At 38.1% G+C, this 27,548-nt stretch overlaps 2 protein-coding genes across 3 annotated transcripts; both read right to left on the bottom strand.

Annotated features, from left to right (window-relative positions):
- Window positions 1-2,571: 2,571 nt before the first annotated feature.
- Window positions 2,572-18,463, bottom strand: tmem102 (transmembrane protein 102). Of its 2 annotated transcripts, XM_082159843.1 has the most exons (3): window positions 18,330-18,463; window positions 17,521-17,726; window positions 2,572-6,331 (listed from the first exon to the last, which is right to left on the bottom strand). In XM_082159843.1, the coding sequence occupies exons 2-3, from the start codon at window positions 17,714-17,716 to the stop codon at window positions 4,968-4,970; spliced, it is 1,560 nt and encodes a 519-aa protein (XP_082015969.1). In that variant the 5' UTR covers window positions 17,717-17,726; window positions 18,330-18,463; the 3' UTR covers window positions 2,572-4,967. The 2 variants fall into 2 exon arrangements, with proteins under 2 accessions (XP_082015969.1, XP_082015970.1); XM_082159844.1 differs by lacking the exons at window positions 17,521-17,726; window positions 18,330-18,463 and adding an exon at window positions 17,323-17,514.
- A 3,290-nt stretch (window positions 18,464-21,753) lies between these two features.
- Window positions 21,754-25,062, bottom strand: tmem256 (transmembrane protein 256). Its single transcript, XM_082160091.1, has 4 exons — window positions 24,903-25,062; window positions 24,678-24,715; window positions 23,554-23,634; window positions 21,754-22,259 (listed from the first exon to the last, which is right to left on the bottom strand). The coding sequence occupies exons 1-4, from the start codon at window positions 24,982-24,984 to the stop codon at window positions 22,116-22,118; spliced, it is 345 nt and encodes a 114-aa protein (XP_082016217.1). The 5' UTR covers window positions 24,985-25,062; the 3' UTR covers window positions 21,754-22,115.
- Between the last annotated feature and the right edge of the window lie 2,486 nt (window positions 25,063-27,548).

Raw genomic sequence — 27,548 nt, 5'->3', positions numbered from 1 at the left:
CATGCCAAGAATGCTGAAACAAATCACACTAGCAGGAGGACAAAAACAGAGAGATGTCCCTCCCCTTAAGTGACCCTGGAGGATCAAATCTCACATCTGTCCCCTGCTTAACCTTGACGGGGATGAATCAAGTTGGTGGTTGCAGTGAAGCAATGTCCGGCAATAGCAACGACTGAATGATTGACAGACAGCCGGCAAGCAGAATGCGAGTGTCCCATTCCAGGAAATCCCCTCGTGCCTGATGTGTAATCCTCTTTATGAAACGGGACAGACTGCTGAGGTATCAGCGAGACTATGTGTGTGTGTCCAGTATGTGGGAAAATATGAGGCTGCATCATATTTCTCAGAAGTATCTGAAGCTCTTCAACATTGGCTTAACATCAGTCGTTCATCAATCCATCAACCACAACCAAAGTGCCCTTCAAGCCATTGTGCTCTTATGACCTACCTTCAATTATTAAACAATAGACAGCATATGTAAGTAGTAAGAACAATAGCCAGTAAATCAATACTTGTTAGATTTGTATTGCAGCAGAATGATCACAACAATCAATCTCAAACACATCTTGACGTACAATCCAATGTTAACAGGAGTGTGTGAGTCAGCTGAGATGAAAGTATGAGCAGATTTTGCCATCTCGGAGGATATAAATGTCAAAATAGCTAAATCTGCGTTCATAAATGGCCTACATAATGTTTTAAATTCATATCTAAAATGCTAAACACAAGTTTATTATGGTTAGGGGTCAGTCTAGTAACCAAAAGTCCAAAAGTCTTTTTATTACTAGTGAAACACTTCTATTTGGATTCTTCTCTAATTTAATACATACACTCAAAACTTGCAATGGAAATAAGTGTTATTTCCATCCAGAAGTACACCAGTTTCTGGTCAAGATCTTGTATTGACAATGCAAGAGTCCAGCACTCTGTAAAGTCTCCTCCAGCACATCCCAAAGACTTTCATTGAATTTAAGGTCTGGACTCAGAGGAGCCGATTCATGTGTGAAACTGATTCTTCATGCTCCTCACAACCATTCGTTCACAGTTTGAGCCTGATGAATCCTGACATTGTCATCCTGGAATATGGCCGTGATGTGTCTTCCTACATGGCTGTTTAAGAAATGAAAAGCTCCACACTCCATCAATTAGGGTTAGAAGAACTGTTGCCAAACATATAACATGCTAGAAACATAATAATCACTGCAATAATGATCCAATCGTTGACGTGGTAAACATCATAAACAACATCTGATCAGTGACCTAGAAATTGTGCAGAATCTTAAATAATTCTTCTGCATTTTAAATAATATCTTTGTTTTAGTCTTTCAAAACCCCAACATTATTTCCAAGCGTATGTCCCAGACTTTTTGGATCTATGGATCACATTCTATCTATGTACATAAAGAATAATGTGTTGGGAGACTGAGGAAAGATATGGCAGTTACAGTGTCTTCTGAATTACAACTCTTAAATGAGAATCGGTACAGAATGAAGGGTTGAAGATCAAGCTAACACTTTGTAGTCAGACAGTGTCCTCTGTTGCACAAATATTGTACTGCACATAGAGAGGCCACAAGATCTGAGACTTCAAGACTATAGCCCCATTCACACCAAGAACAATAGCTATGAAGATAACTATAACAATAAATATATTAACGTTGTTTATTCTAAGTGTACGCTGCAGTTTTGTCCTCTGACGCTTTAAATGCTCAAGCTCTTTAAAGCAGGATGGATTCTGATTGGCTAATGTTTTATCGTTCATCATCATCATCATCAAAAAAAATAAAAATCATTCTGAAAGTGATTCCAACTATATCGTTTCTCTTTGCAATTACCGTTATAGTTGTGGTGCTAGAACTTTGTATTTTTCGTCTTTGGTGTGAACGGGCTTTATTTGTAGGATTACTCTGCCTTTTAATTCTGAATCTTTTTGGGGTTTCTTCCTATAATACAAACTTGCCCCTCATGCGGGCAGTCATGGCCTAGTGGTTAGGGAGTTGAACTGGTAACCCAAAGGTTGCTGGTTCGATTCCAGAACCGGTGGGAAATGACTGAGGTGCCCTTGAGCAAGGCACCTAACCCCTAATCGCTCCCCGGGCGCCACACAAAGGCTGCCCGCTGCTCTGGGTGTGTGTATCCACGTTTGCTGTGTGTGTTAACTACTCACTACTCTGCTCCTAATGTGTGTGCACTAACTTGGATGGGTTAAATGCAGAGGTCAAATTCCAAGTATGGGTTACCATACGTGTCACTTTCACTTTCACTCATCATCCTGTGTATAAACCCTCAGTTATTTCCGGTTCCATTGTCTTGTGAGGAAGTTTTGTGCTGGTGTTGGTCTATGATGCTTCCTGGTGTTTATTAAATGCGAGTTCATCGTTATGCGTCAATCATCTGGTTTTGGATTATCACGTCAAGTCAGCGTATGACTTGCGTATAATCATACCAAATCATTCATTATATAATGTAGAAATACATTTAACCTGACTGTCTGGAATTACTCTTTAGAGTACAGATTGTTTCAAAAGTTTCAGATGAGCAACATTCATAGATATCAAATATAAACAAATCTTCGTATAGATGTAATGTTTTATTTCATGCCACGACCAGCATCACATAGAATTGCACAAAAATAAATGAGGTCAATCCCCTCACAAAAAAAAAAAAAAAAAAAAGAAACAGAAAAAAGAAACGCCTTCTGAGGCACAATAGAGAAGTGATATGAAAATGTATAAATATTTGGTACCATTTAAATATGCGTCATTTCATTTCCATTCAGGGAATTTAAGTAGGTGACTTGATTAATTTAAGAGGTAAAATATGTTGTTTACATTCATTGCTCAAGAGCAAAAATACTCTTTTGTACACAACAGCATGACCAGAGGGACTACGCTATCAGATAAAGAAACACTGGGACCAAGTTATTAAAAAAAAGTTGGGAAGGAAAATTAATGTGCTTTGGCTTTCTTCAGATATTTACCTAAAATGCATTCGGAACATTTCATCATGCCCTGAAGCAGGAACATACATTTTTCCCCAATGCAATCATTGTATAAAACCCTCTTGGTAATTGTCACAGGCCTTAATATCTCATTCATAGAGTTGATTCAGAAATGTTGCATAGTACCACTATTAATTTGATATCAGGCATTGTGCTAAACAACGGTCATAATACACTGAAAATGCCATTACAAATATGGATTCAAGCATTTCACAATATTTAAACCCACTAAATAGGCCTTTCAAGGTATACAGTGTCAAACCCTGACAATTTACAATAGATATGCATCCGCTTTCCTTCATGACACATGACATTTAATCTTTAAAAGTCTTTTAAACTTATCTTTGGTGTCTTTTCCTTGGCATACAGCAGATATATGTATAGTAGCCTACCTGTGCCATGTGCAACACTACACAAACTCTTTTCAGTAGCATGTCTGGAATAACAAATCCACTAGAGAAAGCCTATTCCTCGCCATTTTGCCATCATTTAAAGGCAACGCTGTAACTGATTGCTCTGTATATGCGCAGCAGCCATGTCAGCAGCACACATGAATAGTCTGCCAACTCCCACAGGGTGCTAATGCGATTTATGCTGAATACACATGTAATATTGTTCTTTAATCCTTGAGCACGGTCGAAGAGGTAGAGATGGATAAAGAACAGCCAGAGATGGAGGCCGATGAAGAGGGAAGGATTTAGGAAGGAGACAGAAAGAGACAATGAGCGAGTGAGAGCAGATGTCTGCGATCCCATGAGTCCCATTGGTTCGCCCTTATCTATCCAGTGGACGTCGTGTTTGACTTTCTCCATCCATCTCTGCCTACCACAGCTACCAATGCAAAGCTGCAAGAGTGAGATGCTGTAGGATCCTTTCACACACACACACAAAAACACTGAGACGCACTTCTCTGTCTCTTTAGACTTTCCTTCTATCCTTTCTCTAAACCTCTGTTGCCCAGTCTAGATCTCTCTCTAAACATCTAACTTTCACTTTTTTATTCAAACGTATGCAATAATGATTGACAAAGAAAAGCCCTTACACTATAACATGAACTGTTTATGTGTAGATTAGAGTCCAATCAGAGGATACACAATTAGCATCAATCAGTGTACAACCTCTCTCTATACAGCATCTAAAATGGTCTCTGATACTTTATATACTATCATCGGCATATAACAACAAACAAAAAAAAAACAAAAAAAACTAGCTTCAAACAGTATTTGTTTCAAAAAGAGTGTTTCTACGGGCTGTACAACAGCTTCTTATACATAAATGACAAGACCTGGATTTGCGAGTTATTCCTTGTCTTTTTCCATCTTTCTACTTGTATTGTTTTTGACTGTGGTCAAAACTCGCCAGGTAAAAGAAAGTAATAAAAAGTACCTGAGAAAGGGAGCAAGCAGGATAACTGACAGACTAAAGAAAGAGAAGTTTATGCGATCAATAATCGCAAACTTCTCCACACACACAAAACATTGCGTTCGGTTTCATCATGATGTACCTTGGCCTAGTTGGTTTTCCAGCTCTACTGCCCTCATTCAGCAGAAAATATTAGTAGTTTCTATTCTCAGTAGTGCTAGGTAGCGAGTTAAAACTCTTCAAACTCTATAGAATATTATAATTGGATCAAGTCTGCTTGATGTGCAGTCCGTCAATGGGGATTTCCTCAGGATGTGACTGAATTTAGATTTTATCCAAGTCGCATAACAAAAAAAAATCTATCCTTCCCCCAGTTACTTCTGTTCTCCCTGACATTTGTGACACCCGTTAAACCCTCATGGGAGCATCAAGCAGGTGCTTTGATTGTAGTCAGCCTAGTTAAAGCGAGACAAATGGGGAAAAAAAACCTCAGTGGAGACAATTTGGTTCAATACAGAAGCACAGTGACATGACCATGTCCGTTATAAGTTCTGTCATATAGGGTTTCTGTACCCTGGGAAGTGTGTGAACCAGCTCAGTCCACTCAGTAGAACTTGTCATCAATGCGGAAATGAGGCCGTGTAACGTCATCTGGGTTGAGGAAGACTGAAATTGATTTGCCAGGGTTTTCCGTCACCAGCTGTTGTAGTCGCTGTGCTAGCCGGTCATCCTGTGGTGATCCTGCACCATATCCGTGGCTAGGTGACGATAGCCCATGCCCATTGCTCCCAGCTCCCGCTGCCTCTCGTTTGAGCTGGCATGCCTGTTGCGCTTGCTCTAAAGCAGCTCTCAAGTGCTCTGCAGGATCAGAACGTAAATGTGCAAGTTTACGCGCAACTAACAGGGCAGCGCTATCCGTGAGGTGCTCTAGCATGTTGCACTGGGGTAGGAAGTAATTGGGACAGTTTTTGCCCAGAATGCAGTGAGACAAGTCATCAAGAAGACCAAGGAAGAGCCGTGCAGGTGTCTCGTGATCTGGACTGCTAAGGAAGCTGGTCGGCAAGCGATCACATGCCCAAAACATCAAGGTACGTAGGTGGTAGAGGCTAAGGCCGGTGCGAGGGCGAGCTAACAGTCTTGACAATACAGCTTTAGCCGCTTGGAAGGCTTGTGCCATTGGGTAGGGCACGCATTTCTTTAGCTGAACCTCACTGCGGGAGAAGGCAAGTCTCCACTCACGGTCAGGTCTGGTTGAGGGACTTGCAGCTGGAGAATAACATGGGAGCAAGTAGAACCCACTGATGGCCTCCTCCTCCGTTATTTTACCATCCCAGAAATGGTTGGTCGTGAGCCAGCCCTGTGCGACGGCCGGCCAGCCGCGAAACGACACCACTGGAAGCAAGTCGTAGAGGATACGGCTAGTTCCTGCAGTGAGAATCAGCGTTGTTAAAGGGCCATTACGCTCCACACGATCAGGAACAGGAATCCCTCTTTGAGGATTCCTCCGCAAGTCTTCCACCGCTGTCCCAACTACACTCCAGAACCAATCGGCAACCAACAACGGAGAGAAGTAGCACCCATCTAATGATTGAGGATGCTGTAGTGATGGGATTGAGCCTGGTACTCCGCAAGTTTCTTCCACTTCATCTTCCACATCTTTATTCTCTGTACTAATCTCGTCTTGACAGCAGATACGCCAACGCATCAGCATCGCGGGATCGCAGAGGCGCAGGCTCAGCCATGAATGGCATGGTGGGGAATGCCTCATGTCCAGTGTCACAGGCTGATTGCGGTCATGTAATTTCAGAGCAGGCACCAGTAGAGTGAAGTCCAAATCATAGTCAACACCTTTGGCGTAGTCACCTAGGTCCTCTGGGTTAAGGTCAAGAACACCTTCCCTGGCCCCACCTGATAGCAACAGGTATTCATTGGCAACCGGTAGTCGTTTGTCTACCTTTTGCACCAGGCCTGTGAAAAGGAAGAATATTCATGAATAAAGAGTAATATCACCCGTCTTTAAAAAGACAAATGGAGGAGTGGGTAGATATAGGATGGGTAGGAGTTCGACAAGAGAGCAATGTTATCACAGTTCTAAACAATTTAAGCTTAAAATGCTGAAAGCATTTCAAATTTCTAACCCCAAGAGCATTAATAAAAAATTTCAATAAAATAAAAAGTTAAAAATCGGTGCAATCAATTGTCTTGCAAAAGGGTCCGAGGTCAAATGAAGTACTCAATCTAAAGATAATTCCTGCTGCTTAAGTTGTTCAGACAAATTTTATGCTTTTAAAGGTGCAGTAAATCATTACTGAGGAATACTGTTGAAAATTTAAATCAACACCTACAACAATTTTGTGTCAATTTGCTAGATGTCTGGTCTCTGTGTGTGTATGTGCTGAAAAAAAAGCAAACTGAGTTTGTACATAGTCCTGGCTGTGTAAATAGGGAGAAAAAAACCAAAGTGGATGGACCGATCACCAAAACACTCTTGTAGCCTATCAGTAATATTCGCTCATGATGGGAGGAGAGATAGTGACTGTAGAAAAGACTGTAGAAAGAGAGATGGCTGAAACATTACCGACAAGGAAAAGGTCAGAGGAATATAATTTGGGAGAAGTGTTATCAGGCAAGAGCTTTAGGACCCACATTAATATTGGATATATTATTTTATTAATTAATATTCTTGCACTGGAGATAGCAGGAAGGCCTGAAAACGGACGCAGGGGTTCTGTTGTTTCTGCTTGATACATGAGTAACTTTAGGTTTTGCTATGTTCAAGATATGCTGTTGTTGTTGAATCGCAGCTGTTTCTTCAATACTTGTGCCAGCTGTTAGTGGTTGCCTGTGTTGCGCAGCGTGTTCGCTAGGGTTGGGTATCATTTGAATTTTAGCGATTTTTGACCCCAATTCCGATTCTGCTTATCCTTATCGACTCCCAGTTTCGATTCCAATATGGTTAAAAAAGAAAAAGAAAAAAAAGGTCAAACATTTAGATATCAAAAATATTTATTCTCAGCCTTTTTGCAAAACATTGTGTTGCAGCTGAATACCATGAACAAAAATCAGCAGCCTGAAGAACAACTAATAAACTAGACTAATATAAATTTCAAACATAATTAAAAGACAAGTATACAGTTAGTAATAAAATATGAACAAATAAGCAAAACAAATTATGCAAATTTCAGAAATTAAATGTAAAATAACACTGCATAGTTTTCTTTTTATAAATAAAACAGATTTATCCTTATTAAAGTTACAAAAGTCATTCAGTCAAGATCAGTGAGTGATTTTCTTTTTCTTCTGTTTCTTTGATTAACAGTAATGACAGACAGCAGCAGGTTTATTAGGCTACTGTCACTTTAAGACTGAATGCACGGATCCAATATACTGATACACATGTAGGGGTGTGCGATATGACGATTTTTTATCGTGGACGATTAAAATGTCTCCACGATCTGCTTTTGAAGAAATATCGTAGTATCGCGCATTCTCAGTTGCTGTTCTGGCGCCTCTGTCCCAACATACTGAACAACGCGACGTATATTCAGATCAAATGTTAACGCAGCGGAACGGGACACTACAGTTCACAAAAGTTCATAATTTGCATGTGCTTTAATGCCTTGTCGGTTAAACATTTAATTCGCGTGCTGATGCGCTGTTCTAACGTGTGCGTTTCTCAGCGTGTACATGCGAAGCTCACATGCACTAAAAGCCTGTCTACCAGCGCCTGGATACTGGTCTAAGTTATCTTTCGAGTCTTATTGTGCTAATACTGTCAAATACACACAAGGTTTACATAAACAAAGTCGGTGATGTCTAAAGTGAAAGCAAACTTGAGAAAATTGAGAGAAAATCTGCTTGTCAAATGCGTGTATAAAAGACGCGTCGAGTGCAGCTCTTAAAGAGACAGTAGTAATAGTAAACACGCTGCCGTTTGTCCTTAAAGGGATAGTTCACCCCAAAATAAAAATGATCTCATTATTTACGCACTATAATGTTGTTCCAAGCCTGTATTAATTTCCTTCTAATATTTTCTAATATTTTTCTAATATTAATATTTTGAAGAATGTGGCTATACAAACAGTAGCTGGTCCCCATTGACTTCCATAGGAGAAAAATATACTATGGAAGTCACATTCTTCCAAATAACTTTTATTTTCAACCAAAGAAAGAAACTTATTCGAGTTTAAAACAACTTGAGAGTAAATTATGACAATTTGACTTTTTAGGAGAACTATCCCTTTATTGTTAATAAAACAACAAAATGCAAAGAGAAAATCACTCACTGCTCTTGACTGATAACTTTAATAGTAGCTTTAATAAGTATCAATTTATAATTTATACAGTGAAGTCTATGTTTTGTTTTATTTTTATATTTGTTCATTTAATTACTTTCTTCAATGCTACTGTTAAATACACCTGTAGCTGAAAACAAAGCACTGTTTATTTAATTTGTATATTAAAGGGATAGTTCACTTTGAAATAAATTTTTGGTATGTTTTAGCTTACCTCAAGGGCATCCAAGATGTAGGTGTCTTTTTTTCCGCAGTAGTTTCAATTTTGATATTTTTAGGTCAAACCGTTCTTGTCTGTCAGTCATATAATGCAGGTCTATGGTCATTATATACACACTAGATGTCGCCTTGTCTACGGCAGTTCATTGGAACGAATGTCTTTAAGGCAACATCTAGTGTATATATCTATGCAGCAGTCTGCGTACACGTCAGATCAGAACATTTGGACGTGGCTGTGTTCAAGAGGTAAAAACGATATAAATACTGTTTGTTTTCTCACACAAACTGCTCGTTTCGTGTCTTAGGCCATCAATGTGTACTTACGATGGGGAATTGTTTAATTTGGACGACGGGGAATTGTTTTAATTTGGACTCTGTGCTTGTGTTTTGAAATAATGACCATCGACCTGCATTATCTGACTGACAGACAAGAACGGTTTGACCTAAAAATATCAAAATTGAAACTACTGCGGAAAAAAAGACACCTACATCTTGGATGCCCTTGAGGTAAGCTAAAACATGCCAAAAATTAATTTCAAAGTGAACTATCCCTTTAAGTTGTGTGTGTAATGTGTATCTTTGATCTTAATATTTAATAACAAAGAAAATAATGACAAATATCTTTTATCTTCGCCCCATCTGCCATTCTTTTTTATTTTATATTTTGTAACCTAAGGCTTTGTTTTTAAAATATGGACATTAGTTTGGCTGTAATGCTCAGTCACAAAATAGTAAAACCAACATAAAAAAGAATCGTGATAAAATCGTTAATCGTGATTTTCCTGAAAAAAATCGTGATATGATATTTTTACCATATCGCCCACCCCTATACACATGCGTTTTCTTTATCAACTGTTCACATTCACTTAATAACCGACTGTGTTTACGGGGATATTTTGACATTTTTTTTGTGTGTATTTGTCCATTCAAGCGCACAACGCATTAGAGAACTCAATTCAGCATTTGTGCACGATATGAGAGGCGGCCGTTTTTGTCTAATTGGATTCTCTTTCGTGTCTTCTTGCGCTGTAATGGTTGAAAACCACATTTAAACCACATTAAAAAGCACACACAGGAGTTTATAAGCAGAATCCAAAAAAATATTTTATAACATGTATCCGATTCCAGAATTGGAATCAATTTTTTATTCCCAAACCTAGTGTTTGCTATTTTGGGGACGGAGAAATGAAGGGAGGGCTGTTTGTTTGGGTGTCAAATATCAACTGTTTCTCAGAAATTGCTTAATGCACCTTCAAATCTGTAAGAATATAGTGCTCTAGAACAGATGTGAGATCCCTTTTGCAGAAACCCACGCCAACTGCGGATGAGCCACTGTCATAGTGCAAGAGTGATCTTTCTTGCAGTTGACACTGTCACAAACAATCATAATAATACCAGAAACACACCTCTGAGACTACAATCTTAAAATAAATAAATAAATATATTATTATTATTTTATATATATATATATATATATATATATATATATATATATATATATATATATATATATATATATATATATATATATATATATATATGGATCACAAAACCAGTCACAAGTCGCACGGGTATATTTGTGGCAAAAGCCAAAAATACATTGTATGGGTCAAAATTATCGATTTTTCTTATGCCAAAAATTATTAGGATATTAAGTAAAGATCATGTTCCATGACGATATTTTGTAAATTACCTACTGTACATATATAAAACATTTATTTTTGTGAGTGAATGCAGCACAATCGTGAACATAAATGGACAACTTTAAAGGTGATTTTCTCAATGTTTCGAGAATGTTTTTTTTGCACCCTCAGATTTCAGATTTTCAAATAGTTGTATCTCAGACAAATATTGTCTTATCCTAACAAACCAAACATCCATGGAAAGCTTGTTTATTCAGCTTTCAGACGATGTATTTATCTCATTTTAAAAAAATTGACCCATGTGACTGGTTTTGTGGTCCACGGTCACATATTTTAATATGCAGTATTAGTTAAATAATTGGTTTCTGAGGTGAGTGAGGAACAAAAGCAGAAGGAAGGAAGGGAGGGAAACAGAGGAAGATGATGCTATTCCTAAAATGACAGAAATCTCCCTAATCCTCTTCTCAGTCTGAGTCAGATCATTCCTGCTCATTCAGAGGGAAAGATATAAATGAATAGTCTCCCTCAACTGTTTTGCAATTCAAGCCGTTGCTCCTTAAATACTTTAAAATGAACATTTCAAATCTCTAGTGGAATCTTTAATGAAAACAAACATCTTGCCTTTTAATATTTTATGAAGGTAGAAGTTGGTCAATACACATTTCTTTAGAATTATTTATCTCATACATTCATTTCATTTACATTCAATCCACTAATAAAAGATGCTTTAAAAGGAGGACAATTACTGAATACTAAGTATAGCTGCCATATGGATGTGTTTCTAAATAGTGCTTTAATGACCCATAATCCAAAGATGATCCTTCACAAGGGAAATAAGGAAAATAATTGGTGTCTTTTCTAGGGGTGTTAAAACAAATCATGTTGTCCAACACAAGTAGCAATAGCTTTACTAATTACCAGTTTGTTCATGCAAAAATAATGAATTCATTATGTCCATCACTCCCTACAGGCAGAAGCCATCAGCACCAGGTGCATTTCACTCATCACTCCCTCATACGGTCACCATTACTGACCACTTTAAAACAAAAACAGAATAATGCCTTCAATACAAAACATCACTCAGCATGACAGATGCCAAAGGGAAGCTGGTTAGCATACGCATTTACCAGTCATAAATCAGAGCCCAACATGTACTGCTGTCAAAGCATGAGGAACACATAATGTAGGCCTATTGAAGTTTGGACCTCACCCTAAATAACTTTAACATTGTGGATTTTTTAATAACAAGATGAATGTTTTCATGCACAGTTATAATGATGCTACATAATCTGTCCGTCCAAGCAATACATAACATAGACATATACACGATCAGTGTCCGATATATGCTGGATAATTTCTAGATTTTAAACTCTTCTCATTTTGATGAACTGATATCAATTCTTAAATCCAAAGAATCGATCTTTTAGTTTATGCTGTTTTCAATTGATGAATGAACAGAACACTGTAGCTCCAATCCAACAAATCGCAATAAGCCTTGTGCTTTATTTTTGATATGAAACAAAGTCTCAGATTTCAAATTCTGTCCATTTTATGATGAAATTCAAACAATAAATACCATTTTGTTGCTCTTTAACGAGGCGAGATGGATCGTGAACGGATCATCTCTTCCGCATTACTACTAGTTACAGCATGAAATAAACATGAATGAACACCTGAAGGTGTTGAAAGACACTGTACATCTTAGGGCCTGTCCACACGGAGACGCGTTTCGCAGTATACGTATAAATGTTTTATCGTATTGGCGTTTCGTCCACACATGGATCCGGCGTTTTCGGAGACTGAAACCGCTATTTTTTTAAACCGGGTCCCAAGGTGGATAAATCTGAAAACGCCACCCTTGCGTTTTCGTGTGTACGGCCAATCCGTATATTTTGTGAAACGATGATGTCATCATCACACCAAGCGTCAACTAGTCAGACACCGTTAAGTCACAGCAACTACATTTATGGTTTTTCATATTGTTCAACAAAGTTCTTGATTAAAAAAGAAAAAAGAAAAAAAGAAGCTACTGTGCCTAATATTATTGTTGTATACAGCGCGCAAGGTTTATGCGCGAGCTCCAAGTCTTCTTCTCCGTTTTTAGTGTATGTCTGTGGCAGAATTACAGCGTCACATACTGGTCTGGCATGTATACTACATCGTTTTGAGTCGGTTTCAGTGGTTTCGTGTGTACGCAGATATTTCTTGAGATGACGCCGTGTTTACGGAATTTTTTTTTTGAACGGGGAAAAAAAATATCGGATAGGGAAAGCTCTGGCTTCGTGTGGATGTGGCCTTAAAGGGGTCATATGATGTGACTTCATGCTTTCCTTTTTCTTTAGTGTGTTATGTAGCTGTTACTGTCATTCACACCAAACGCGAATAGCGCGTCAAATTCGCGTCTAGTTGGACGCTTGGACATTTTGAATCCATTCGCGCGTCTTTTTTTCAGCGAAATTGACGCGCGTAAAAAGCAAAAGTTGAAGCGAAATTGACGCGCGTGAGGCGAAATCCGCTTGTCTGTTTGCAAGATGGCTGATGTTGATCGAGCATTCATCTAGAGAGTTACCGCATCGGAGCGAGGACCACCCTTCACTCAGGACACCAACTGTCCATCTGTCTTCGGTTAGAAATTGTATATGAAATTTTAAATACAGTATATTAAATATTGAAAAACTATCAATGTTTTTCAAATTGTGGTACGGATACCACTGTTGGTGCTCTTTCTAGTGATACTCACTATCCTCACTTTCTAGTGATACAGTTAACTGCTATATTGAATATTATATTCTGCTAACTTATATTGCTATATTGCTATACTCCATTTTGAATAAGTAAAACTCCGGGTCCGGGTGGGAGTTTATCCCGTCACTTCACCATGTGACAAGCAGGGTCCTGATTGGTTAACGCGGAGCGAACAGACGCCAAAGTTCAGATTTTTCAACTCAGGCGTCAGACGCGAATTCGCGTCAAACGCGTGAATGCACCAAATTAAATCATTCGCGAATGAGGCGAATTCGCGTCCACCGCGCCGCGCCTCATTCGCGCCGCAGGACCTCCAGACGCGCGTAAACGCGTCTTTGCATTGACTTAACATTGAAATCACTCGCGCCAGACGCTCTATTCGCGATAGAAATACAAAGCTCAAAGTGTCAAACCTAAAGAGATATGAAAAGGTGAGATACCTAAAGGTGAGGCTCAGCCACACCTTCCTAAAACGCTTCGTTCAAACACGCCTCCACAAATCAACTCAGTCTGTGGGGGCAAAGTACGCAAAGAAAGGCGGCATAACTTTTATTCTCGCAGTATTATTGTTGCCGCCATGTCGTGGAGACGCTATGTTTTTCTTTGCGAAAGCCAAACTACTTTGTTTGGCCTTCCAAAAGAGGACACAATTGGAAAACAGTGCTTAAGATTTATTTACAACACTGTTCCAGAACAGAAAACTACAATTTTTGAATTTTTCGAAGGACTGTTTCCAGAACCTGCGAGAGTACAAGGCCGGCTGTGCACAAAGGCTGATTCTAAAAAGCAATTCCATATTTGCATGTACATTCTGGCTCTTCTGACTCACACAGCCTGTAAATATGTTTTGACATTTTAAGAATTTGCTACTGACTATTCAAACGCGAGTTTTGAGCAGTATTAGAGTAGCGCTTGCTTGTCGTTTCTATGATCACAAATACAGACATAGTTTTGTGTTTACATTGTGTTCTCACACCCATAGCGGCACGACGCGTAAAAAGACAGTATAAGTCATTTTAATTAGTAATTATGTCCCCAATGAAATAAAACCTTACCAATCTGATACGATCTGGTCCAGTCGCGCTGGCAAAGTTGAACGATCAGCTTGGTCATCTAGTGGTAGTGCCGACATGATCACCTGTCATTATTGCTTTTGGAGCTGATGTCCCAAATATGGTAACGGGTGTGACGTTTCCGTCACATGCTTAAGGTTTTTGGGCCAATCACAATGCACTGGATAGCTGGCCAATCAGAGCACACCGCGCTTTTCAGAACGATGAGCTTTGTAAAAATCGACGTGTTTCAGAAAGGGGGGGGGCATAGAAGAGCAACAATAATGTACAGCTTCTGTAAAATAAACCTAAAACCACGTAAACACATTGCATTAAACCAAATACACAAAATAATGTTCTTTTTTAGAACCGTCACATGAACCCTTTAAGTGTATCATGTCATGTAATCGTTCAATCTGTGTTTCAACCGTGGAAAGATGTCAATAAAACAGCTTGTAAACAATGTCACTTATTACATTTACCTTAGAAAAGCCATTCAATGACCATAAACGCTATATTCAGCTAGAAAAATAAGTCTAGAAAGGAGCATTTTGATAAATATATGCAATATATTACATATTCATTATATATCTTTTTACTGTTCTTCAATATTTAATGTATGTTTGAAGAAATCCGTCAAGTTTTTATGACAGACACTATTTAAATGTATATATTTCAAAAAACTAACTAGAGTGGAAACATGATTATGTAATTATAAAGTTAGTATTATAACTGTATTATTATTATTTTTATTATTATAAAATCTGCCTTGTGTATAATATAAGTTTTTGTATACAAATCAGTCAATTTTAACCTTCCATATCTAATACTATAGTACCTAACTGCATTTACAGCATTAGTTTACAGCAAAAATGTCCATGTATTGTACCTGACATATATCCGAAATAACCGGTATTGAATAAAATCGTATCGGAATCAAAACGAAGTGCAAGTCTGTGAATCGAAATCGAATCAAATTGTGAAATGTGTGTCAATACCCAGCATTAAGTCTGACTTCACAGGGGGGAAAACAATGGCCTGGTAGGATTTCAGTTGGACTAAAACATTGGGTTTCATTCACTAAGAATACGTACGCGAAATCTGCGTAAGAACGTTTTCACAAACAAATCATGATTCATCAATGAATTTTGTTCTAAAATGTATTCTAAATTTACGGTCACACTCTTGGTGTCCATTTTAGGATGACATTTTAAACAGATACATTGAAAATACTCCAAATTCATCAACATTAAAACGAGGTTAAGAACAAATTCATGTGTTAATTAGGCAGTTTGCATGAGAAGTTCAAATGTGCGTATAAATACATTAGTGTACGTAATTATAAGCGAATGATCCATCGACATAAAAATTGTTTCTGGTGTCTGTTTCAGGGAGCCTGTGACCTTCACACCAGAACGTTGATGCAGAGAGGTTTTTTTAGTTTTTCTACAATAACAATGACCCCTTTTGCCCTTTACATTTTTAACACTATTTCAGTTTAATAAGCTCCTCTGGGAGAAATATGTTGGCAGGATTGTAGTGAGTCTAGAGGCTGGCGTGCAGATGGTATGCTAATGTTTGCAGGTCATGGAGGTGTGGAAACAGAAATCATAATGATTAATTGATCAGTGCCACACTTGCACTATAAGAATCCATACAGGTCTTCTGAAGCTTCTTAGCATCGAAATTCTCATGGATAGGTAAGGGTCAACAAAAGTGGATCATCAGTTTTTCCAATCACACTGTATAAGAGGCAGAATACTCTAAATGAATGCTGAAGAGTCCCCTACCTGGCATAAAAATAACAAGCTGTCTATCTATCATTCTCAGGAGGTGTGTGATGGATGTCGCTTTGAAAATGTCTGCATATGTTTAGAGAGTGAGAGATGGAAACAGCAAACGAGAAAAGAATAAGTAGGAAGCTTTTGGCTGAACATCAAGGGGGTAAAAAGGAAGAAAAAAAAGGGAGAAGCAACAGGAGGCAGGCAAAATGAAATATAAACGTTGCACTGACAGGATGGCAGAAAAAAAAATCCATATCCACGTCGGTAAACAAAGGTCCAAAAGTAAACGACAAACACAACACGTACTGGATGAGTCAGAGGCAACAATGGAACAAATTAAACTAAAACAGACGAGAGCTACAGGCTAAAAGGTTTCCTACGGAGGAGAGAACAGGCTATGGCTAAAAAAAAAAACAGCAGGCGAGGGAAAGACAAAAGTAGAATGAGAGAGAAAGAGAGAAACTGTCAGCAAATCCAGCATTTGACAGGATTATGTGAAGCAGCTCCAGTGATGTTTTCAGAGAACAATACAGTCCTGCAAATCTCTCTGCCTCACTTATGTCATACAAAACAGGATGACATTTAGTGTGTGTGTGTGTGTGTGTGTGTGTGTGTGCGCGTGGAGACGGGAGAGCAAGGGATTAGAAAGGGGTGTTGGGAATACAGAGGGAAAAACACAACCAAGGAGAACTAGAGACACCTGCTGGACAAACAGCTTCACTCGGGTCAAGATCTGACTCAGAGACCAGGAGAAATCAAGCTGAGTCCAATGAAAATATGCCTTAAATAAATGGCATATTTAAGACTTTTTCATCTGTTTTATGAAAAACACAATTGGTTTGAAGAGTTAGATGAGTATGACTTCATTCCAAACACCCTGAACGCAAAAAAATCTCCAAACCTAAATGTATACCAGGGTGGGTTTACTGTACTCACTTTATCTAATCAGCTACAGCAGTAATATGATGATGTTTGGACAGAATCTACACCCACGTTGTGTTTTCATGTTTTATGGGGACTTTCCATAGACATAATGATTTTTATATTGTACAGTATATAATATCCCCTTAAACTAACCCTACCCATCACAGAGAGAGAGAGAGAGAGAGAGAGAGAGAGAGCAAGAGAGAGAGAGAGATATGATGGTTCATGAAAACTCATAAGGAATCAAAGTGTTGTTTATATCATGTGTATGTGTGTTCACAATCATATTCCTCTCACCCACAAAGATTTCAGATATTGGCATCTTTGTAGGGACATTTTGTCCTCATAATGTAGGGTTTTCCAGGTGTGCCCCTCTCCCTCTCCCTCTCCCTCACAGAGATGATGGTTCATGAAAACTCACAAGGAATCAAACAAAGTGTTGTTTTTATTATGTGTATATTTAAGTAAGTGTGTTCACTATGGTATTCTTCTCACCCAGCATATTAAAGATGAAGTCTTTGGCCGTGTGGACCTCGAGCGCGGTCTGGTCCCCGAACTCTCCCTGTTCCAGCAGCACGAGCGCGTGCACCTGCGCCGACAGCTCCTCCAGCGTCGTGCCCGAGCGGAAGTCCACCTCGGGCACGCGCTTCACCGGCGCCACGCCAGTGACGGTACTCATGAGCGTCTCCATTGAGCATTACCTGAGAGAAACCACTACAATATTACCAAACTGTCCCAAAATAATGACACTTATCAATATAACGTCAAAGATTATCATTAAATGTATGCATTTAAATAATTATTAAATTATGTTACTTAAATATATATATATATATATATATATATATATATCGACATTAAGTGATAAACATATCAAACCACTGATAAGAAAACAAAACCATTACATTTAAGTCCTACTCAGTACTACTAACTACCAAACTATTTATTAATTGTTAATAACACCTAAATAGTTACACGCAGGTTAGTTATTCATAGCGACTGTAGCGGAATGTAGGTCAGTGGGCAGATTAATAGCTAATTAGCCAGCTAATGTCTCCAGCGAAACAACTTTACAGTTAATTATTATAAACATGACGAGACTTCTGAAATATGTCATCTAAACAAGAATTCCCCATGACTTGTGCTGTATGAGGGGGAATGTGTTTGTTTCATGTGTCCATTGAGATGCGTGTAAGTCAAGCAGCCCAAATGAGCCGACTAGCAGGTGTGGAGCGAGCTAACGTGCTAACCAGCTAAAACACCTCAAGATTCAGCGACACTTGTTCTTTACAGTTTACACACACCCTGTTTTCCGCTGGCTCGGTGCTCTCTGCCTCAGACCCCGGGTTGCTTGTTGTGATTTCTTTAGTGAAACAGGATTTCAGCTCCCGTCATTTCCAACAGGTCCCCCAGCTCGCACCTTCCCACTGGCAACACTTTTCCCGGAAATAATGGACCTCCTCCGAGAATCTTGGGATTAGTAGTACTTTAAAAGGACACAAGTCTATCCTGACCATGATTAGGCGCAATGACAGTATAAGGGATAGTAAACTATTTGCACTGATTTATGTCTCACAACAATAGTCTAGCTAGTAATAGCAATATAACAGTCTAAATAGCTAGTCTAATTAACTGGTTAATGTTTTTTTAATATCATATACACAGTTATATTATATTAAATTATATAGTATATATATATATATATATATATATATATATATATATATATATATAAACATATTATACAGTTTATATTTATATTTTGATGCAAGAATAGAAAGGATCAGTGTTAAAGTCCCATGAAATCGAAATTATTATCTATAAACTACTGTGCTCCAAAACAATGACAAAATTCACAATTAAAAGATATAGCATTAAAAACAGAGGCTGCATCCAAAATTGCATACTCTCTTGAGTAAGTACTTATTTTGAATAATTACTTCATGTAATGACCGCTAAAAAAGTGTGTTCTATAACCTGTGTGTAGTATGAATGTAATCCAGACATACATTTGCCATGTTGTCATTATTATGTGACCTCCCAGCGTCAGTTGCATCACCTCACTGTCATTCACAAATCCTCTCCCGTGGCCTCATGGAATGGTACATTGTCCATCGTATGCGCACTTCAGAATCTCATTTGGCTCCTTTTTGCCTACTCTTTTAAGATAAATTATCTACTCTTTCACATACTGTATTTCACCTATATTGTAGGGAAGTATGCGATTTCGGATACTCACTTATCAGTGATTTTGATGACATCACTCTGCACTTCAGCTTCTCATCAGATTTTCACGCCCAATCAAATGCTCTTTAGAATCTAAAGTGTCCCGCCCCCTGCACTATAAATAGACACTGAAGCTGCAGCTAAAATTGGTCACTTGTTCACACATTTTGAATTCTGCACAGAATGCTGTATTGTGATGTTGCGATGTGGAGGAGATCAGGAGGAGAAACGGTTAGAGATTAGGAGGAAACTGCAGCTTTACTGAGCTCAAAGGCTCAGACTGAGCTGTGATATAAACAAAAAGCTGTTGGCTGTTTTCCTTTAAAGTGGAATCCCACTCCTAAATAAATTCTAAGGACAAAAATGTGAGAAATTAAATACTTACCAATTAATTAAACTGTCATGATACCCAATGCCAAAACAAAAAATATTCTCTGGAAAATGCATTACATTTAACTGACAATGTATCCTTTACTACCCACCAGGGGCGTAATTTGTGGGGGGGTTGGGGGGGAGATAACCCCCCCAATATTTAAATCTTTGCATTACAACCCCCCCAATATTTATATCATGATCACATGAAAAATATGCAGAATAATCTTTCAACCCCCCCAATGTTCAAGCCAAATCTACGCCCTTGCTACCCACTATTAGCCTATAGTATTTTGTTTAACGGGTCTGGTCTGCAACCTAAAAATAGTTTATATATAGTGCCCTTTAGTGTGAGGGAACCCAATTTGAAAAGCCAGACACCATGAATCCAGTCAAATGCTCCCCTGGCAGCTTTTAAACTTCACCTCTCCTCAGCTCCAATACTTTTTTCCAGGAGGTGAAGAGTGATCAAAAGCGTCCCGTTGTGTTGCGGTGTTACCTTGAAATACCTCCCCTTTGAAGCAGCATCTGAGAGGCTGACAGCGCAGATAATTGACAAGAAACGGCGGAGGCCGAAGACAGCGAGATGCTTTTAATTCTTCACTTCTTCAGCTCCGTTCTCTCCAGCAGCTCTACGCCTTCTAATTAACAACTGAACCCTGTAATCTAATGCGCATTTAATTACATATTCATTTATAATACAAAACTCTTCTCTATTCAGCGCTTTAATCAAGCTTTTGTAGCGACACAATCCACTTGCCTTTCACAGACAAAAAAAGGCCGGGTTTCGAATGAGATTTTTTAACATTGAAGAATGTAGTGACAGCTTTTGAAGCAGCACATCAGAAAGAATGATGATCTTTTCATGGGTGTATGGGAGACTGACATGTTGAAGCGAAATTGTATTAACACTCTTCTCTGGGATGATTGACGCCTAGAAAAGCGAGCGGGAAAGAGAGTTTGGGTAATCATATCAGTGTGTGTGGGCATTTCATTCAAAGCGGAAAAATCATAACCTCCCACACCTTCAGACGCCGTCTCTTTCGACAACCGAGGTCACGGTAAATCAGACCGGGGAATGAATTGGCACTGCCCACACAAGCGAGGGTAAGTGCGAAATGTCAGTTGGCGTTCAGAGGAGGAAGCGAAGCCATGTGTATACCGACAGAGAGAGACTTCAACTCCCATGAGTCGCAATTAACAACACCTACCTCACTGACCGCTTACCCAACTGTAGTGAATCTGAGTTGCTTGCCCACAGCGCTGCTGGTTCAAACGCCGAATGATCATTCAAGCGCGATGAGAATTTAACGACCGAATGACCACAGGGCCACTGCAATGTATTGGCTTCTTTAAACATCGATTTTTCCTGGCTGCATCTATCCAGACAGAGCCGGGGAGGAGACACTTAACACGGCCTCGTGAAGCAGAGCGCCATGTACACGCCTTTATGGGTTTTAACAAGACGACTCTGATCTGACTTCAGTAATGAGCGACTGGTGGAATTCCCAGTGCTATTGAAATGTCAGGGAGGAGGAAGAGGAAACGACGAAGTAACCTTTCCAGAGACGCTAATTATCTGAAAACGCCTTTATATTATTCAGTCCTTCAAATATAAGCATGAATGTCTTTCGGTCTATCCGAGAGCACAGAGAAATGTCTCATTCTTCTATCGGCGCGGTGATGGGGAGACTAAAGTGGTTTGATTGCCTTGCCCTGATTTGCACTGGTCTTCTAATAGCTCGAGTTAATCAGGGTTTTACGAGTGGTGTGATCACTTTATTGGGACGTGCCGCATCAATAGAAGCCTCTCTCCGCAATAGAGTTGGCTTATGAAGCTGCCCTTGCAAATTGACCTGAGGATTTATAAAGTCATTTTCAAAGGTTCCCAACTCAGCTGTGTGCTGACAGTCACAGGCCCCGGAATTAAAACCTCATTGGATTTCACTTTTCATTTGAATAAAGATAAGTTTGGACACTGGAAGCCCTAAAAGTGAGGTCGCCGGTAATGAACTGCTTTGTACTGTCATACATAGAGGATCAAAAGCTTGAAGGCTATTGAGATGGTTGATTTGGGAGAGAGACGTTCAGAGAGACATTTCCTCCAGTATCAGAAGGTCAGACTGGCAATCAACTTCTCAGACAGCTTTATTTTTTTCAAACAAAGGAAACATATGTACAAACGCTTTCAAGACATGAGGAAACCCAGAGTGTGACTCATTCACGGTAATAAGGAAAGCTTCTCAAAAGTATTTTTTGTTCCCATGCTGACAAAATAAAGATGCCTGTGACAGTGTGGAGGGAAAGCAAAGAGTTATGTTTGATCTCAAGGCCTTATCATCACTTTCCAGATGTGACTGAAAAGGGTTTTAGTTTTAGATAAGATGTGAAATTCTCCACCCTTTTTCTCCTTCAGCCACCCCATATCTCCTCTTTTTCTTGTTCAAATAACAAAACAGAACATCATCTCTGAGAATGCAAAAGCACAGGGTTCAAAGAGCCATTGCAGCCCAGCCAACGATGAGCAACGAGCCTCCGATTGGTGCCAGCTTGCTGAAGCTGGGGTCGTTGGTTAAGGCCTGGTGGTAGAGCGGCCCACAGAAGCAGCCCATGCCAGTGAGGAGGACTGCACCCGCCTTGAGGAGAGAAAAAAAAGTGTGTTATTTACGTGATCGCTTCCTTATGATGTTCATTCAATTCTTAATACAAACTCTGCTTCATGCTCGGTACACATTGTATGATTTTGGGTCGTCCCACATGAAATATGACCAATCGTGGCGATTGATCTCTGTGGTCGTGGATCTACGTCGTACAGTGAGAGAGGCTCAAAGACGGCTGTTGTCACAGTCTTAAGACCAAAGATAGCCTGCGATCATTTAACACTTTTGCACGATCATCTCACAGTGTGTTTGCTGCTACGACCTCTGACTAAAAATGAAAAATGAAATGGCGTATTGATAATGGTGCTAAAACTATTTACCTCAAGCTCCATTTGCAAAACTGACGTGCCAAGTTGGCCTCTTTTCCCAAGCCATGACCGCGTCTATATTCTCTTTCACTTACTCTCCTTTTTTTAAGCACTTATAAAAAACACAATTGCTTCAGTTTGATTGATCTTGCTCTGTTCACCACTAGCTCATGCTGATGACGTTTTATTCTTCTATATTAATTGCGTCGTAGACTACGATTCAACAGGTGTCATCATCATACAGTCTACATACATGTCGTATCCGAGATTATTAGATCCGTGACATATAGGATTGCTGAAATTGCAGCTGTGGTGCTTTCAACAGGATAGATTGATAATGTATGCAGACATGGTCACAAAGCAAATAATATTTTATTGATATCATTATATCTCTATTGATGGCCATTCAAAAGTAGCCATGAATTCTGATGAAATTATTCATTTTTTGTTTCACAGAAAGGAGGGCGAGTTATTTATTATCCGGGAATAGTGCAGGGGACTTGTATCATCCTGTCCCTAAAGGGATTTATTTTACATTATAATAACGAATTTTTACAAGGCTACTTGGCATATAAATGAATAAATGGACATGACATATTGATTTGAGTTATCTATTATTTAATAACGTTAGAAACATGAGACCGACGATGGATATAACAAGAGAAATTAAACCTCTATTAGGAAATCGGTTTCCTGAGACAACTGTCACTTATGCAGATTAGAATCATTAGATAATATTTCACCAAAGAATCACAAACAAATATTCCAGAGAGCCATATCTTTGACGGGTATGAAAGACATAAGGGATATAATATATAAGATGAATTCAGATACATTTGGGACACTTTTAGAAAGCTAGGTGACTCAATTTCTGTCTATATTTGTCTATAATGTCAGTAGTTATCATAAGTAGCTGAAACTGTTTATGTTATAATAAGAATGAGGATGAGAGGTGTGATTACCAGAGCTGGTTTCCCACAGCGAGCGGCTCCCAACAACGCCAGACTGTGGTAGAAGTGGTACGTGTTTGCTGTACCATACAACTGAAGACACACAAAGAGCAGAACTGTCATTTTTGTTGCGTTGCACCTTGTCCTGAATAATAACTATAAATAATGCATCACATTCATAATGATGCCTCTGCCTTAGCTGTTAATAATGTGGGTTACATACTGAATTTTTTTTATATCTATTACCCCAGCATAAAAAAGCATGCTTTGGTAAGTCATAAATATGACATAAAAAGTTGAAATTATAAGATACCAAATCATACTGGAGTTATGAGATAAAAAGTTATAATTATGAGATTAAATTATAAAGATATACTTAAAAGTATAATACTACGGCAAAATTTAAATAAAATATCAAAATTATGAAATACTAAGTCATAATTATGAGTTTAAAAAAAGAATTAGAAGAAATTCAATTATGTCAAGATTGTTTATCATAATGTCGACTTTTTACGTCATAATTATGATTTACTGAGATAAATAAATAATTTAGATTTCATCTCTGTCATCTCTGTAAAGCTGCTTTAAAACAATCTGTATTGTAAAAAGCGCTATATAAATAAAGGTGATTTACCAAAGCAATTTTTATTTCTTATGTGGCAGAAATGGGCATACCAAATAACTGTGTACATACACAATAAATCAGATTTCTTTTTTTATATAACAATTGCAGCAAGATGAACAATGTGACAAAGACACAGATCATAACTAGCCAAATGAATAAAAAGGTCATTCTTATGAGATAAAGTTATAAAGATATACTTGAAAGTATAATACAAAGGCATAACTGAAATTAAATATCTAAATTATGAAATACTAAGTCAAAAAATGTGTTAAAATTATGACCAAAATTTTCTCAGTTTTGACTTGCGTCAAAATTGTTTGTCATAATCATGATTATTTACCAAAGCATGTTTTTTTTATATATATTTTTTTTTTCTTATGTGTTGGAAATGGGCTTCTACACCAAATAAACTCAAACGTACACAAAAAAACTGTTTGTTTTTTAGATAATACTTTATGCAAGATGAACAATGTGACAAAGACACATAACATAAATAGCCAAATATGCTCACCTCTCTCTGGTATTCACTCGCTTCACCGTGTCGGAAGCCTGTCCAAGAAACAAACACAAGAAAGAGTAGCAGAAAAGCTGAAAACTTTGAGGTCATGTGAGCGCAGTCACGCTCGACCTGTCTGGTGCCCAGTCGTGCAATATATGTTTAATCTTCATAACGCAGCAATCGTCTGAAGAGTCCCGTCAGCCAAACAAAACACAATCGCCCAGAAAATACACTCACCGTGAGCTCCATAAGCACCTGCTGCGACTGCAAGAGCACCAGATATTCCTGCCAGCTTCTGGACCACTGAAGCAGCGTTCATGACTCCAGAATAACCTGGGTACAACAACTAGTGTAAAACACATGCAGGAAACTGAGGTCATTACGGATCTAACAGGAAGAATGACGCTATCCACTCGGAAATGCGTGCGTTGAGCCAAGATGGCGTCCAACAGCACAGTTGCACATCACGTGAGTCACTCCGATAACGCTTATCACTCAGGTATATTGAAGACAGAGATCAAGGCAAGATCAAACACATTACACGATATTGTAAGTATTATTATTAAAATGGAATTATGAGTTTGTGTAAAATATTACACGACGCAAATATATTATTTTTCAGTCAAGGTCACAGAAACACTTTAGCGTAATAAACATATATTTTTTTATTTTTTTATTTTTTTAAAAAAATGTCCTTTTAGGTATGCAACTCCATATTCTTTTGAAGCCCCAACAAGAGATTGCTGTGACCCCCATTCACTGTTTCATCAAACAAGTTCTCTACCTTGAACGCCGACAGCCACTGCACTGCATAATGTGGTTCGTATGAATTATTAATAAACCTCCATTTCACTTCAAAAAGGTTATTAAATCTAATTCTGCTGGTTTATAGGTTCGTGCACATTTCTATAAATTTTACACAAGACTTGCTTGTGCAATTCTAATCATAATGCTTTAAAACCAATTACACTTTGGTAGTAATAGTTACAAACTATACTTTTTTTTTTATATACTTTTTTGCTCCTGTTTGGGGAATGAAGACCATTTTCAAGTTTGTTCACAATTAGTAAAATAGTAAAATCTTAGTTCTCATGTAGTGAATCAAACTCATGGGCTTTAGTGTCCAGTGAGGGGCGCTGTTTTACTTTGACTGTTGGCTTTCAAAACTAAGACCTTAATGTGTAGAAAATAAAAAAAAATTAAATCCTGTCCTTGAGTAAAAACAAAGCCTTGGTCCAAAATTGTAATGAACACAAAATAATTAAGAAAGAACACAAGTATTTAGGTTTGGACCCTAAATTTACTGTCTAGAGGTAAAGTAGGACGTAGACATTCTGACTGCAGTCAATTAAACCATTTACATAATTTCTGTATGTTCCATACTTCATGCACACATTTTGTGTGAGGGGTTTAGGGTTGAAAATATTTACATTTACATTTATGCATTTGGCAGACGCTTTTATCCAAAGCGACTTACATTGCATTTCAAGTTACATATTTACATTCTTATCAGTTCTTGCTTTCCCTGGGAATCGAACCCCCTGTACCCAACGCTCTACTGTTTGAGCTACAGGAAGGCTGTTCCTTCTTATTAAAATATTACCTCTCTAATATGAAAATCATTGCGTTTATGTATTTATTTACATGTGATGCTCATTGATGATAATTATATTTTTTCTAACAATTTTCTTCATAAATATCATATTTTATCTATTAAGAGAATGGATACTGTAGTCTCACACCAGTATTTTATTTTAATAATTTCATTTTGCTTGAAGGTATGTGCCTTAAATTACATCTGCTTTTTGAAGTGAATGGGACTTGAGTTCAAAGTAATGGATAAAAAATCTAAAAGTCAAGACTATCTGTTTTAAAGTTTTTTTCTACATTCTAAATACTTTAGAAAAATTTATTATTTAAATTTAATTTTCTTTAATTTTCTCCACCATGTTACTAACCAAACACCCCCTGAAAACTAAAAATGGTTTATCCCAAAACCATGTGACCGGTATCACATGATGTAAATTTGTTCTGTGGCAGATATGTTGAAAACATTATGGTAAATATTTTTATATTTTTTAAATATTTTTAAATATATACATATTTTTTGATCTACAATTACTTAACGTCAAGGAGTATATTAATTGACCGTCAACTATGTTGGGTATGGTTTGCAATATTTTTATGATTTTATTTAAAATTAAAATTAAAATGTGAGGTTAACCTGATAAAAAAAATACCATTTGGTTGGCCAGACAAGTACTGCCATCAAAATTGAGGCAAAACTGTAACATTGTCAACTATATTGCCTGTCATTCTCAACTGTGTTACGTGTTATTATCAACTGTTACCTGAGATTGTCAACTATGTTACCTGTTATTATCAACTATGTTACCTGACATTGTCAACTGTTACCTGTTATTATTAACTATGTTACCTGGCATTGTCAACTGTGTTATCTGTCATTGTCAACTGTGTTACCTGTCATTTTCAACTGTGTTACCTGCCATTCTCAACTATGTTACCTGTCATTGTCAACTGTGTTACCTGTCATTCTCAGCTGTTACCTGTCATTCTCAACTATGTTACATGTCATTCTCAACTATGTTACCTGTCATTGTCAACTGTGTTACCTGTCATTTTCAACTGTGTTACCTGCCATTCTCAACTGTGTTACCTGTCATTGTCAACTGTGTTACCTGTCATTGTCAACTGTGTTACCTGTCATTCTCAACTGTTACCTGTCATTCTCAACTATGTTACATGTCATTCTCAACTATGTTACCTGTCATTCTGAACTATGTTACCTGTCATTCTGTCATTCTCAACTATGTTACCTGTCATTCTCAACTATGTTACCTGTCATTTTCAACTGTTACCTGT

Source organism: Leuciscus leuciscus, assembly GCF_965113295.1.
Source record: "Leuciscus leuciscus genome assembly, chromosome: 2".
NCBI lineage: Eukaryota > Metazoa > Chordata > Actinopteri > Cypriniformes > Leuciscidae > Leuciscus > Leuciscus leuciscus.
The sequence above is the reverse complement of the archived record's forward strand: the minus strand, read 5'-3'. Positions and strand labels throughout refer to the sequence as shown.

Bases quoted from the DNA above. Each gene is read 5' to 3' on its own strand.
- tmem256 (XM_082160091.1), bottom strand. From the start codon at position 24,984: ATGAACGCTGCTTCAGTGGTCCAGAAGCTGGCAGGAATATCTGGTGCT. The intron at 24,716-24,902 runs GTGAGTGTATTT...TTTCTTGGACAG, and splicing joins AGGTGCTTATGGAGCTCACG to GCTTCCGACACGGTGAAGCG. The intron at 23,635-24,677 runs GTGAGCATATTT...GTGTGTCTTCAG, and splicing joins CGAGTGAATACCAGAGAGAG to TTGTATGGTACAGCAAACAC.
- tmem102 (XM_082159843.1), bottom strand. From the start codon at position 17,716: ATGGAGACGCTCATGAGTACCGTCACTGGCGTGGCGCCGGTGAAGCGC. The intron at 6,332-17,520 runs GTGAGAAGAATA...TCCTTTTCACAG, and splicing joins CTTCATCTTTAATATGCTGG to GCCTGGTGCAAAAGGTAGAC.